Below are 15,417 nucleotides of genomic sequence, written 5' to 3' on the forward strand. Positions count from 1 at the left end.
ATAAAATACGAGTAGCACAAAGAGCCATGGAGCGCACCATGCTCGGCATTAAACTGCAAGACCGAGTGAGGAATGTCGAGATCCGACGCCGCACCAAGGTGCGGGACGTGGGTGACGTCATTGCCAAGCTTAAGTGGAGTTGGGCGGGACATGTTGCTAGGCAGAGTGATGGCAGGTGGACCAAAATGTTGACGGATTGGTGGCCGCTTACGGATGAAAGAAGCGCCTGGCGTCCGTTGGCTCGTTGGGTGGATGACGTTCGAAGTATCGCGGGGCACTTTTGGATGAAACTAGCACAGGACCGGGACAAGTGGCGTACAAGAAGAGAGGCCTATGCTCAGCAGTGGGCGACCGAAGGCTAAAATGATGATGAATGATGATTTTTTTGGATGAAATGTAAGGAATCGAATGGTACCCTTACTTTTATCGTTTTTGGAAGTTAAAAAAAACTTAAATTTTGAAACTTTCAGGTACTGTAATTTTGTAATTTTTCAATATTTTATTTTAATATCCACATTATTGTGATAAATTGCTAGTTTGCTATCTATTTTACTAGATTTTGTTATAAAATTCAACATGTGTCATCATCCCTACTGCATGAATTCTATAGTAATTTAAATTGTATTTTTTTTTCCTTATTTTCTCGTAATGCATGTTAATTATAAGATGTATTTTTTTTTTAAAGGATGTGTCCCGCCGAGTTTGTAGCCGGTCCCATATTGGGATACCCTCCTCCAATTGAGGGGGGATTTAAATCTTCTCGGGGCAGAGGTGTAGGGTTGGAGCCGGTCTACCTAGCTTTATTTGACGTTCATAAGCGCATTGTAATTATGCCTACTTGAATAAACTATCTTTTATCATTATCTTTATCTTTATCTTGGTCATATCATTTTGTATGGGAACAATGAACGTGTTAATGCTAGTTCTGCTAATTAAACAATACATATTACATTGTGTTACCTTGTCCGGTTGGTGTTACCCGTCAATTTTAGGTAGAACGGTCTTCAAACGCCCGCACCACTCTAATTCTTAATGCTTACCTAACGCGTCATCCAAAGAAAATGGTCTACTATATCACCAAGCTTAAATAGACTTTAAGGCCAAGTTATACTAGAATCAAAATTTGCGTCCAGACAAAAGGTTTTGCCAATTAGACGGCAGAACTAATTGCATCGCCCAACTTCCAAATTGGTTCTTGTTAATTGATTCGTATTGGACAGCGACTTTGGCTACCTACCGATTATTGCATTGTCCCGGTTGTTGCTGAACTGCTATTCATTTGCATGTCGGTCCGATAATGGGTTTTGTAAACGTGGTTGATTGTTGGGCTTCTGTCACGGCGCTTATCAGTTACAGACGTCGACAAAGCAAAGGCCGCACATGCTATTAGTGAGTTTTGATTGGGAGGTATGCACGTTGATGTTATATTTTTTATTGTATGGCATTAAGTACCTATGTAATCAAGTTAATGTTCTAGAGTTGAATACTTATATAACTTATCTCTATTCAGCATAAAATGACAAACCGAATCAGGTACTTAGTTTAAAATATGTCTCACGAAAGTTTAATATCGATTAGGTGGGTACTATTAAATATGTTAAAAACGGGTCACTATATCTCACGTATACGTTGGCGTATAGGTAGGTACTTTTTATTTTTGTAGTTAATTACAATACATAGTAATAAAACAAACATAATATATTTATTTATCCACATATATTAATAGGTAACAATAAAATTAATGGGCCTATTATTTAATGTTAGAATTGCGTATTTGTCGCAAAAAAAGATTTCTCAATACTTTTTTGGAATTGTTCTACTTACATTTTAGTTTAGAATTTAATCAAGAATGTAAGTGTAAGATGTACCTACTTACCTATAACTGCCTTAAACATTATATCAGATTCCCATACACTCGTAGTAAGTAAAAATTATCACTGCATAGTATTTTAAAAATCTGGTATAGTCGTAGTGAAAGATGATTTTGCCAAATTACGAAGGAGTAAGATGCAAAAGTGTAAGCACCACGTCGATTGTAAGTACCAAAAGGCTACAAAGACGTCTACAGTTTTAAAGTTTGTTCAAGACTTTCCTTTAAAAAAACTTAGTCTAAAACTAAGGATACAACTTCCGAATAGGCAGCCTGATCACCTAGTCTATCGGCGTACGTTTTCCCATTATGGCTGAACTCGCTCATTAAGGCTTTCACTTCGACGTTGAACCCTAACTTCGCTCCTATTCTTTGCGTAAATTCTCCCGTCCATATTGCTTGGCAAATTTTTGGTACTTTATTTGTTACTTCACGTGGTTTCATGTGAGAGTATTTAGAGCCTAAATCTTTTAGCGTTATTTTTGAAACGGGACCGTTTTTTAGTTTTTTTGCTAGATCAACTGATAGTTTGCAAACAATTGTTCCAAGGTTCTGGCCTCTGTGTTCTTTCAGGGTAGCTAGAAACATTATCTCTAAGCTACAATCTGTCTGGTATCTGGAAAGAAAAGACAATAAAAGGTTATTTAATTGAATCGTGCATTCACTTAATTAATATAACTCTATTAGCAAAGATAAAAGAAGTCAATGCGAACGAGTAAATGAACGTGAACTTCGATTATCTATTAAATTAACATGAAACTTATTTGGACAAAAGATATTAATTTAAATATTTATGTATCCTTATTTGTAAATGCATTTTAATACAGTAAGTAGTAAATGAGGCATAGTTTTGACTATTTATAATCACAGATAAACAAATAAGCTGGTTCACTTGGCTAGTGGCCACTCTTACCTACTTATTAAAATCTAAAATCTAATTATAATATGTTTTCGCAAATCTAGCTTGAAACCTACTACCGTATTCGAATTTCAAGATATTCACAAGAGACGACACGTACTAGATCCATTCTAGATACGTTATAGTTTAGATTTCAACTAGTTCTCTTTTGCAGCGCAATTCGGGCAACCAATGTCATTTTTACGATAGATCGTGTTGGATATATCTATTAGATGTGAATTAGATCTCTAAGTAATATCTTGTGGAAATCGTTCAAGAGTATCTCCAGAATCGCGGAAATGTCAAATTTGACAGGTTAGATCTTAAACATATCGTTATCGTATCTTGGCGATGTCTAAAAGATATCTAATAGATGTCTATTACATAATCCGAATCGGGCCCCTAATGTAAAAGGGTTTTTATTTATGTAAGGAGTGAGCATTCTAAATAATAAAATAAAAAAAGGAACCAACTTTTCAAATAAATTGCATCTGGCATCAACGTTGCTCATGAACTGTATAAGCGACTTAGACGAAGGCCGGTTACATCGCTCTTCTACAAAAACGTCGAAAAACGTTCTCTCGGCAGAGTCAGAAGACTGAACCTGAAATAAATTGTAAAAACGGTACTTTATAAAAATGATCATTGTGTATATTGTGGTGCTCCGATTGCAAAAAGTCAACCTTAAAGTAATACAATATGAGAACTATGTGTATATATTTTTAAACGTACGTAACTCATGACAAATTTCATATACGTACTGAAAGACATTTTTATATAGTATATACGTATTTTGAGCATGAACTTGTTTTGATTCAGCTCATGAGTAGTTTGTCATACTAAATACCATTCCTATATATTTTGAAATAGAAAGACGCTGCAATAAAATTAAACGTCAAGGTAATAATGTAATTTACTTAAACAATAACTAATTAAGAAATAGAATACAAACGATGTATGTACCAGTGCTATACACAAAAAGGTATACCTTGAAACTTGTTTTTAATTAGTTTCAGTTGTCACTCAGCTATCTGAGCTAGACTATCCAAATACGATACGGAGAAAATTAAATTACAATCCGTAAAACATAATTTATTCAGCTAACACATGCAAATGCACGTATTCATTGAGCAATCATGTATAACGAATTTGCATTTAAATATGTTTAAAAATACATTGACTGTAGTAGGTAGTTAACAGACAATGCATTCAAGACTAAAAATCGAATGGCTGTATTATTTTTGATGTAAAAAAAAGGTCACCAAATGAATTGAGTGCGGCTAGTGTAATAATAAGTCAGTACGGTCAGTACCTAGTGTATATTTACCTGTAGTTTATTAAAAGTAACAGCCACAACCTGTCCACTGCTAACTTCTATCGCTACTAGCGAAACGCCATCTAGGGCAGCGTCTGCACATAGTTCTAACAACTCCTCCTGTGCCGCCGGATCTTTGTTGACCTCAGCTCCTATTGACACTGCTTCGTCTTGGCAGAATGCTTCTTGTATTACCTGAAAGATTATTATGTATTTACGGGTGAGTTATAAATGTGCAACGGTCTGAGACATATGAGTAGCGAAAATAAATTCTTATATTAAGGTGACGGTAGCGGTGGGTAAATTTTCAGATTCTGTCAATTTACCCCATTTCACACACAAGCGCACTTCACGCACACTACCTCACTTTACTGGGATAGGTCATTGACCCATCAAGTTTTTTTTAAGATAGCGTTTTGAGTTTAGTGTTAACCACTGACCTCCTTTTAGGAACAGAAACTGTAAAAGCGTTCCATTGAAAGAAGAAAGAGAAACAATACATTTAATCTTGTTTTCCTTGTCTGTTCATGTCACACGTGACGTACCTATTTAAATTCGAATCATTCATTTGATTGTTGACAATTTTCTACATTATGACTTTGTCGAGATACGCGTTTTGTAAAGTTAAACTGAATAAAACCAGATCCAGATGTCATTAAGTCATATGTAAAATTTTATTTACTACTCTATACGACTTTTCATAAGGCGCAAAATCAATTCAATGAGAATTTAAATAAATAAAGTTCCGGCAGGGTACAAAATTTCATTAAGGCGGACAAAATAAAATTTGAAAATATATGGTAACACTTTACCGATTTACTTTTATAGTGTGTCAAAGGACTGTCTTATTTCAAACATAGACAGAGAGAGTCATACTATCTTTGTCTTACACTAGTACTAGCACCCAAAAGAAAAGGATGAGTATAGTTTTTTTGTTCCTATTTACTGACAAATGGGTTTGACCATCTATATGTGGTATATTCGCCTTTTGTTTCGCTATTAAATTAATAAAATGAAAATAAAAAATATTATACCGGTATTCCACCGGTAAGATTTCAGTGCTGAACCGATTATCTTCGATCGTTGCCTTGATAATGTAGGTGTTGATAGTTAGGTACTTACGGCGGTAGGAGCGGCAATGAACCCCGTGCAGAGTAGAACGTGAGGTGCGTTGGGATAAGTGCATATATCTACTTATAATTCTTTGGCTGGTTGGTAACCCTATATATTTTATTTTTTGTTTTACTGTTATTAGGTTAAAGGACTTTTAGGGAGTGAAAAAAAAAAAGATTTTTCGTTTTATGCGCTCGCGTGATTGCCGATCGATTATAATTAGACAAAAGAACATGTTTTTCACGCATCTAATGTAGATCCCTATGACACTTCCTCCAAGTCTCCTTCAATAATGTTTATACCTTTTTTTAATTACCTACCTTAAATGTTACATTTCTAAATATTTTTTTGTGCTATACATACTTCAAAAAAATCGCTGGAGGCCTAGGAACCGCTGGTAGCCTAGCGGTAAGAGCGTGCGAATTGCAATTCGGAGATCGCGGGTTCAAACCCCGACTCGTACCAATGAGTTTTTCGGAACTTATGTACGAAATATCATTTGATATTTACCAGTCGCTTTTCGGTGAAGGAAAACATCGTGAAAAAACCGGACTAATCCCAATAAGAGCCTAGTTTACCCTCTGTGGGTTGGAAGGTCAGATGGAGTCGCTTTCATAAAAACTAGTGCCCACGCCAATTTCCGGGATTAATTGCCAAGCGGACCCCAGGCTCCCATGAGCCGTGTCAAAATGCCGGGATAACGCGAGGAAGATGATGATGATGTGACACATACTTCCAAAAAAATCTACAAATATTTTACGTGACAACTGCTTATAAGTAAATATTATGTAGGTACACTTATAAAGTATAAAGTAGCAAATACCTTATAGGTACATCATATAAAAAAAACCGATCATGTACCTACGAGTAAACTGTCATTCAATAGAACTTGCTAACTATGTAAACAAACCGCCATACTAAAATTGACACTGAATGTCAATTTACTAGTAACTTTTGTTTACATAGTTAGCAAGTTCTATTGAATGACACTTTAGGATTCACTATGGGTTCCACAGTTACACATTTTTATTGCATATTTTTTGTTTAAGACCAACTCACCAAGGACATGGGTCTTCCATTAATCTTTTGGCGTTGAACTATTTTTTGTATATGTAATACAATTCTGAGATATAGATTTTTGCTTACCTACTTCTAATTATGTATTATATCTGATATGTCACATGATTCCAAAATCGCCGCAAAGTTAAAAGTTCATTTATTTACGTTACTAGCCCATCTTTGGATCACCGACTTACTACTTCCTTACTTGACATATGTGTACCAAATTTCAATTGAACTACAGTAAAACCTGCTTAATACGATCACGTTTAATACGATTTCCCGCATAATACGCCATTTTACGACGGTCCCTGCAACTTTAGGCCTGTTTTCATACATTATTTCACGGTTAATACGACTCGCGTCCCGTTTAATACGCCATCTAAAATTATATATTACTTATCCGTCCCGTTACGCACCATCTGCACGTTTGTGTTTTTGACATAACCGTCGTATTGTTATGCAATACGCCGTTAGCCAACATTTTTTATGTGTTTATTACCTACAGTTTTTGGTTTTGTCTAATATATTTTGTCGGGTCCTTATCGGCGTAAGAATGCGATGCCATCTGCTTGACCGTTATGGACCACGGAGTGCAAGCTATCGCTCTCAGATTTATTTGCAGGCAGTTATTAGTTACTTTACTCAACGACTTTCTACTTGAGCCTAATATCGTTAGTGTTCCTAGATAACCTGCCTACACTTAGATTTCATTCGCTCGTATCACCGTTATTATAGTTTTTTTGTTCACGCTTAATACGATTTCTCGTTTAAGACGCCCTTTTTGCTAGGTCCCCTCAGAATCGTCTTAAGCGGGTTCTACTGTAGTAAGTAGTTACGGTGAAAATTGGCTTTAACAAAATGGCAGACACATGAGTGATCTTATAAGGGATATTTTTTTCCTCGAGTGAACGGTATGCACTTACCCCTATGCACTTCACGTTCCACGCGGCGCGGCGTAATCTGGCCCCTATTTCACCACGGTGACAGGTACGACAATTATAAAACATCACTGTTATTGACGCCATAGGCATCCATGGACTATAGTTACCGCTTACCATCGGGCGGGCCGTATTCGTGTTTGCCACCGTCAGTGTATTATTAAAAAAAAAACTTTATTATATCGGATAAAACAGACATTTTCAGTAAGCTTGACAGGAAATGAGTTCTGTGTCGAAATTTCGTGACAATTGTCGTGTTTCTTGTGACAATTGTTATTAGCTTCGCCAAATAAGATTTTTTAGTGGCAATATAATGGAGTTTATTTATTTATTAAAATGTTGGTGGCAAACAAGCACATCGCCCGTCCGATGGTAAGCGGTTACCGTAGCCTATGGAGGCCTGTGACATCAGCAACAGTGATGTCGACAATTGTCGCACCTGTCACCGTGGTCGTGGTGAAATAGGGGCCAGTAAGTACCTAATAATAACAGTGGTCTTAAGTGTGACAGACCCTACTGGCGCTTAAGTCCTTTATGACAATTTCTGCCTATTTTAAATTTTTAAAAAAATAAGAAACCGAATAATTATATCGAACTACCGAGTACCGAACCTCCTTACAAATTTTCACCAGAATCAGTTGAGAAATGTAATATGCAAAGGAGAAGAATTCGGACATACGAAAGCATTTTTGCCCAAGTTGAAACGGAGACCTTCGCCAACGCTCGGTAAATGATGGTTTAGGTACAGCCAGCTGCAGAGAAAAGGTACCACCCCTGCATACAATCATCTATGCAAGGGTGGTACCTTTTCTCTGCAGCTGACTATAAAAATAGTTGTCCCTGCTGTAATTTTATACCGGTACCGTACTTTATATTTCAACCGGTATAGTTTTCAATTTAACCGGTATAATCTTCAAAACGAACCGGTATTGATAAATAATAACGGTACCATACCGCATATACCGTAAAGAAAGCATGCAGTCTCTGCTTTGCACAATTATTGTGTGGACAAAATTCTTATAATCACCGAAACATACATAAGTACCTACGCACATAATGTCATTGAAATAAAACATTGTTTTTTTATAGTAAATATATATAATACTCGATATACACATAACAATAACCAGGCCGCAGCGGTATTGGCCGAAGCTTCATCTCTGTCTCCAAATCCGCAAAAACTAGTTAGTACTAAATGCTGGTCTTGTCGTTATTTCTTGAAGATTATCAGAACAGCACGTAATCGCATACATATAGACGGAACGAACGGCCACAAAGTAAGTACGTAGGTGTATGTAGACACTGTAAGACTTTCAGGTATTAAACGTATTACGCTTCGTATTAATAGGTAAGTAATATTTAAATGAATATATAATATTCTCTAACGTAAATACAAGATTACAATTGACATCAAAAGTCATTGACGTACAGAAGTTATATTTTTTTTAATGACGCAAAATTGATACCAGCATAATGAAAATCAATCCCAATCAGTAAAACGAGTTTTTAAACTTTTTTTATTTTAAGCGGGTTTTGAAGGAACAAGTTACTTAAATTCGATTGTAATCGTATTGTTTTAGGATAGTTTACTGCTGTTTTCGATCGTTACGACCTGTAAATAACAACAAATCAAATTTTAATTATTTTTATTTACCTTATTTTTTGAAATACAGTTTATCTACTAGTATACATTTACGTATGCGTATATGACTAAAATAAAAAAATGTCTAAAATAATATTAATAATGTCAAAAAACGAGCTACGACGACGTACACGTCTGCTTCGATCCAAGGCCAGCGGCCATCTGACTCTAAGAAGAATTTTGAGTGATGTCGTCAATGTATGGAAATTGTACGAAAGTTTACATTTGGGATTGAATTTCTGTGTTGTATTTGTGAGTAAAAATATAAGTAGATAATAATTTGCTAGTTTAGTTATCTAGCTTTCAAAATCACACAACAACTCAATTACTGTCAAAGACAACTTTTTCTCTTATTAACGAAATTCTGTGAAACTTACTTTTAATGCACCGGGGAAGGTTTCAGCTGACAGTGACTCTACTCGGTATTTTCCTGTAATTCACAATATTACATGAATATAATACCTTAATAGTTACTTTGGTCATAAATACACTGTTTTGGTGCCATTGCCGAGTGCATTGCTGCCGCAAATGTCAATATCCGAGAATATTTAGCAACAATCGATTTTGAAATTTTGCAGCATTAGCCAATGCACGATTGCACACGAACTGTAGGTATATTCCCTTACAAGTTGCGTCTAAGTTGTAGTGCGTCGTAATTAAATATGGTCGTAACTAATCTCATCACCTTGTATTTTACTTTAATTTCTAATGCTCCTTTCATAGTGGCGGCAAAAATTAAGCTAACTGGAGGAAGTAATGCGGTATAATGAGGTGGATACCTACTAGTAGTTTGCCGTAATTTGGGCAGAAAACAAACACGGTATAGGTAGGTATCAGATCAAAATTATATTCAAGAATATTAACAAGGTCTTTCATGCAATTTACATGTAAGTAGGTACCTTTCGTCGAACCTAATATGTACCGATGTATCTACTGAGCCGACTATTACAAACATCTTAAAATACACAAGTACTACACGCAAATACTATTAATACCATAATACTGATATCCATAGTATTTGTTTTTCAATCCGACTTATTAAATAGAATCCATTAAAATTTTCCACAAACAACAGAAAAAACATCGGAATAAATCTGCTAAGACACAAGTATCCGTTTAAATAATAATAAGTAATATAAACAATGAAATATATGCGAGTCAGTTATCTTACCCGATTCCGTAGTATACCATTCCATTTTGTTAGAATAAATCACAACACTGTGTTCATAATCACACCGTGCGTCCGCGCAATATGAACGCCGTTCTCAACTGTCAATGTCAGTTTAACGACCGACCGGTTCTTGTTGTCATGTTATCGCTAAATGAGCCGCTATCGTTGTGTGCGAATCAAATAATATATAAGTAATACGAATGGACTTTCTTTGTGTGAATGAACAAGTATTTGTACCAAAATTGGAAATCAGATGACGGTAAGGGTAACATTCCATTTTTGACCGCAGCTGCACTACTGGTACTGAACGCGTCGCTGTTACTGTCAATTTTCATAGTAAAATGAACAGTAGTGCAGCTGCGGTTGGAAATGGACTGTCACCTTAATGGTACCGATAAAGAAATGATAAAAAATATTTTTTGGAAGCTACCTTCATGATGAAAATGTAACGTTTTAAAATACACACGTGGTTTGATTTGAGATGCAACAAATTTATTTACATTAAAATTACAATGTTTGTTGTTTTTTTTTAATAATAAAATTTTATATATATACCTTTAAAATAGCTTACATTTAATAAAATAGTTCTGCTTTGATCGGTCTCTTGTTCTGTAGTCTACGTGTGCCACTTTCAGAAAACCCTTGTAAACTAGAATTAATTTAATTTATCAAACATTTAGGGAAATGAATAATCCTTGGATTTCAAGATTGGTTTCTTTACAATGATCGCTATAAAAAGCTTATTTAGAAACACAAAGGCGTTAGGCGACATTTAAGGAAAATTGAGAGGAATATTAAGCGTTCTTTAAGAAATCACTGAACCAGTTCAGGAAATTTATTTTCTTGTCACCGGGTGACCTTATGTCAGATATTAAAAATTTGATATACCAAAGTTGAAATTGAGTACCATTTCTTTGTGTGATGAGCACATCGATTTTAGTTGATGCACAATAATTTTTAAGCTATTTAGCTGTGAGACTAGGTACAGTACCCGCACTAAGAGTCACGGACAGTGTCAAAACAGACATACGCTAACGTCTACGTAATTTACTACTTACTACGCAGTAAGTAATATGCGAGTACGAGCGAGATGCATAGAAAGTAAGTTTAATGTCAGTGCCAAACTGGTTGCACCCAGCATGGTATACCTAGTCATTTGCCCCGCACTTGTTATTTTTTTAAATCCTTCCATCCTAATTAACTAGACTCGTAGGGACCAGCGCGTCACGTTCTACTATATTCACAGGTGGCTTTGGGCCCGATTCGGATTTTGTAATAGATATCTATTAGACATCGCCAAGATACGATAACGATATGTTGAAGATCTAACCTGTCAAATTTGACATTTCCGCGATTCTGGAGATACTTTTGAACGATTTCCACAAGATATTACTTAGAGATCTAATTCACATCTAATAGATATCTAACACGATCTATCGTAAAAGTGACATTGGTTGCCCGAATTGCGCTGCAAAAGAGAACTAGTTGAAATCTAAACTATAACGTATCTAGAATGGATCTAGTACGTGTCGTCTCTTGTGAATATCTTGAAGTTCGAATGCGGCAGTTTGTCTCGACTACCAGTATTACCGTTCCTACTATATTTTACACTAATTATCATAATAAATATGTTTCGGATATAAGAGATTAAACTTCAAAGTTAAGTACCGTTAGGTACCTACGTAGATTTAAACCTCACAATATTCGCACACTTATTTTATCCACTAAATGAAACTTAATCGCTTGCACTTAACTATTCAGGCCTTTTGAACTGTCGGTAGGTACCTTCTCACCGAAATTACAAGAAGAAGGGTTATTGATTTAATAGGGTTGTCCATCGATAGACACTAAGTACTCGTCTATCACCGAGAAAGAAAGTATGGCATATTTTAAATGTCAGGTAAAAATTAATTATTTAAGTATAATTCAACAAAACTGGTTTGCCAAAGGTGATGGTTCGCCCAGTAAGTCTTGGGAATAAGCCTTCCACCATTTAATAAGTAGGCTTCTTCCCATTCCAACCACGCCGAGGGTAAAATGAACCGGCACAATACAAATTGTTGCGCTACTGGGTACGTGATTGTACCACGGTAGGACAGATACGTACCTACGGCGTGAAGTCCCCCTTTTTGGTTATTAGTTTACTGAGATACTCTGCACAGTAGGTAAACGTTTGCCAGATCTAAATATTTACCTTTAGATAAGCATTGGCATGGTGATTCAGTGTATTTTTTTTACGAAAAAAATAGGTGGCTAATATTCAGCGACTGGCAGAAGCACATTATTCAGCCCAGTCCCAATGTTTCAAATATGATCAAAATAGATGTCATTCTAAGTACCTAGGTATTGAATGTTACGAAATCGATGGTTGTTAAGAAAAGTTTTTTTTTATAAAATAATAATTATAATTATGATACCTATATATTTTATAATTATATTTTCTATGTTAGCAGTAAACTAACGTAAGATTTAATAGGTAGCGGACACCGTCGCCTCCAGCCAATGAATTACCGATCTCTTGGCCTAAAAAATACCTATTATTAACATTATTATATGGGCAGATATTATACAAGTTAGTATCTTAAATAACATCGTTCCATTTTGTTCTTGGCGTAAATCTTATAAATAAAGCAATGATGTTTCTTTTATCTAAACGGCGATTTATATAGCATAATAAATCCCAGTTACTCCTATAATGGCTATAATCGGCGTATAATTGTACATTTAGTGGCCTGAAAGAAATTGTTTTAGCAGCTAATTCGAAGTAATCACCACAATCACCTCTTTAATAGGTTAACGGCTACTTTCACAAAACATAAAGATAAAGCAATTTGATAAGGAAATGACAAAATACATTAAAGGAAAAATGGTCGCAAGGGTCATGAATTTTGTATAAGAAAGTAATAAGAAAATTTCTCTCTCGGTAATTAAGTATCTTCATAGCGAACATTTTTAGCTATAAAATTAAATCTAAGTACAAATTATAATTAAGAGTTACTTATATTAAATCTACGAATCACATCTCATTTTCCTCTTGTAAACAATCTGCTTCAAAAATAGATGAAACTTAACACGTTTCGTTTTTTGATGAAATATAGGTACCTACTCGTTTATTGCAACAACTCTGTATACTAAAATTTGCAACTTCACTGTGAAGTTGCAAATTTACTAAGTGTACCTACTTCTAATGTAAGACAATAAAAACAAGTATTTTTAATTTGTCAAGTCTTTCGGCATACATATGGAATTATAAACTGCATATTCATCGGTTAAACTAAATCTCCCGTCTCTCGCTCTAAGCCAATTAAAGCTGCCAATCATACCCTGATATGACAACTCAGGTATAAAACGGCTGATTCAGGTCGAAGCAATCAGTGCGATCCCGGCTGAATTCAATTTCTGAAATACTAAGAGCTGGGGACTATAAATTGCGCACGTTTTAACTCAAGGCATTCTTAACCCGATCCTTGGTGCTATTTTAAAAGGGTTATTTTATGTTTATTTGGCTTCTTGAATTTATAAAGGCCATTGACGCGTGCTCCACTTCTTTACTTGATGTCGCAATGAGTAATCATTTAGTTACATACTGGTGTTAGAAGTAAACATAATTTTAATAAAAATCCATAATCTTTGTTAATTCACATGATATGATAAAACATTGGTAAGTAAACAGTTGAAAATAAAATAATTAAAAACACAAAACACTAATTACATGATTACTAAACAGTGCGACAGTAAAATGACCACAGAAAAGACGAATAAATATTGTGCAGAATAAAAAATATGTATATTGAAGAAAAAACAAATTTGACCCGCCTAAATTAAAAGAAATGCAAAAATAGGGTAATATGTATAATGTAACGCCATTTGCGGTGCTCGTCACGAATGAACGTAATGAAATACATCAGGCAAGAAATCGAGATTCTAGGCACGGCGCCCCCCTTGTGTGCACATAGCCGTCATCCCACTGTGTTGCGAGACAATACATCGTACGTGTGGTAATGAAATGGTAAAGGAACGTAGGTGCAATAGTTCATATGTACCTACTCGTCATTTATTATGGGTTGCGGATATTACACATTGCACCTCAAAGGTTTATAAAAGTATCTACCAAAAAATTTGGCGGCGAAACAGGCACGTTGACGACAATACAGCTAGGACGCCAATGTTAAAAATCACACAAACTAAGTACCTATAAATAGCGAATTTTAGTTAAGTACTATGTAGTAGGTAAGTACTATTTGTTCTAAAAACACCTCCATCTACCGCTAATAGTGCTTAATTGCATGAGCGGAAAGACAAAATTGATAAACCGAATTAACACGGTTAATTCAAACGGAGAGCAAAGTTCAAAGCTTTGAGGAACCTTCCTCTTTGCTCCCTTCAGTTGCAGAAAGGCTTTTTGCTAATATCATTAACACTGCCTCGTTATGGAATAGCTACTAGAGTAATCAGTAATAGTAATTCAATTATAGTATTAATAAGTACCTATGAAAGAACGAAAGGACGCATGACACGATAACAGCGCAACCATCATACTCGTACTGCATACTTCAAGTAAGATTAGCTTGCTCATTTGCTGTTGTCTTTACATTTACACTTTCAATCAACACCAGCGGCAGCAGGAAGTTTTCGGAAATGACACAAGTTTCTTTTAGTGTAATAATTATGTGCTTACTATGTTATATGCTTTACCAGTGAGCGTATACAGTGGTTGCTGTCATCATTTTTCTCCTCGCTTACTTGCAACTCGTGCATCACCATTGCGCGAGTATTTCGTGTATTTTTATGCAGCTCTTGTTCTGCATGGAATATGTGTATTGTATTTTGTAACAACTAAAGCCAGGCTTCTTATATGCTAAAGTTGTAAAACACACGCTTTGGCAAAGTAACTGTGAATCTAAATCAGTTATGTAGTAAGTATTGTTTATTTTACGTTGCATGCTTGTATTTTGTTTTCTTTGTAATGTTATCAAGTTTATTTCACGTGTTTTCACAATAACGAATGTTTAAGTAACATATTATAATATAGGAATGTTAATATCCAACAATACTTGTACGGCATGGCCTTGTAAGTCATCATGACATTTTGTCATGTACGCGCAGGCGCAGTCGGCGCAGAGCGCAAAGTGGACGCGTTCGCGTTCATTTCATTTACTTGTAGGGTCGTGTTGTACGGTTGCGTTCGTGGCCCACAAATGGTCTCGCCGGAAGACCAGCGCTGACTTTCGGGTTAGCATTATGCTGAGGCGGGACCATTTCGTGGTAAACTATAATTTCTGTTTAAAATTATACTTGTTGTAATACGTTTGTATTAAATGTAGTTTAGTTTGCCATGAATAAACGAATTCTTATTCTTATTCTTATTCAATAAATAAGCACTCAACACTTGTTTTGTACTATTTAAA

General features: G+C 35.4%; 1 protein-coding gene across 2 annotated transcripts; it reads right to left on the bottom strand.

Moving 5' to 3' along the window:
- Positions 1-2,064: 2,064 nt before the first annotated feature.
- LOC134652222 (uncharacterized) lies at positions 2,065-10,119 on the bottom strand. 2 transcript variants are annotated; one of them, XM_063507391.1, is made up of 5 exons: positions 10,010-10,119; positions 9,216-9,268; positions 4,126-4,278; positions 3,242-3,348; positions 2,065-2,486 (listed from the first exon to the last, which is right to left on the bottom strand). In XM_063507391.1, exons 1-5 carry the CDS (start codon positions 10,032-10,034, stop codon positions 2,105-2,107), a joined length of 720 nt encoding a protein of 239 aa, XP_063363461.1. In that variant the 5' UTR covers positions 10,035-10,119; the 3' UTR covers positions 2,065-2,104. The 2 variants fall into 2 exon arrangements, with proteins under 2 accessions (XP_063363461.1, XP_063363460.1); XM_063507390.1 differs by having other exon boundaries at positions 2,066-2,486; positions 3,242-3,372; positions 4,096-4,278.
- Positions 10,120-15,417: the final 5,298 nt, after the last annotated feature.

Source organism: Cydia amplana, chromosome 11 (genome assembly GCF_948474715.1).
Source record: "Cydia amplana chromosome 11, ilCydAmpl1.1, whole genome shotgun sequence".
Classification (NCBI taxonomy): domain Eukaryota; kingdom Metazoa; phylum Arthropoda; class Insecta; order Lepidoptera; family Tortricidae; genus Cydia; species Cydia amplana.

Coding starts and splice junctions, on each gene's coding strand:
- LOC134652222 (XM_063507390.1), bottom strand. CDS start 10,034: ATGGAATGGTATACTACGGAATCGG. Junction 3,373..4,095: donor TTACTTTTAATAAACTACAG/GTAAATATACAC, acceptor AATTTATTTCAG/GTTCAGTCTTCTGACTCTGC. Junction 2,487..3,241: donor AGATGCAATTTATTTGAAAA/GTTGGTTCCTTT, acceptor TTTTCTTTCCAG/ATACCAGACAGATTGTAGCT.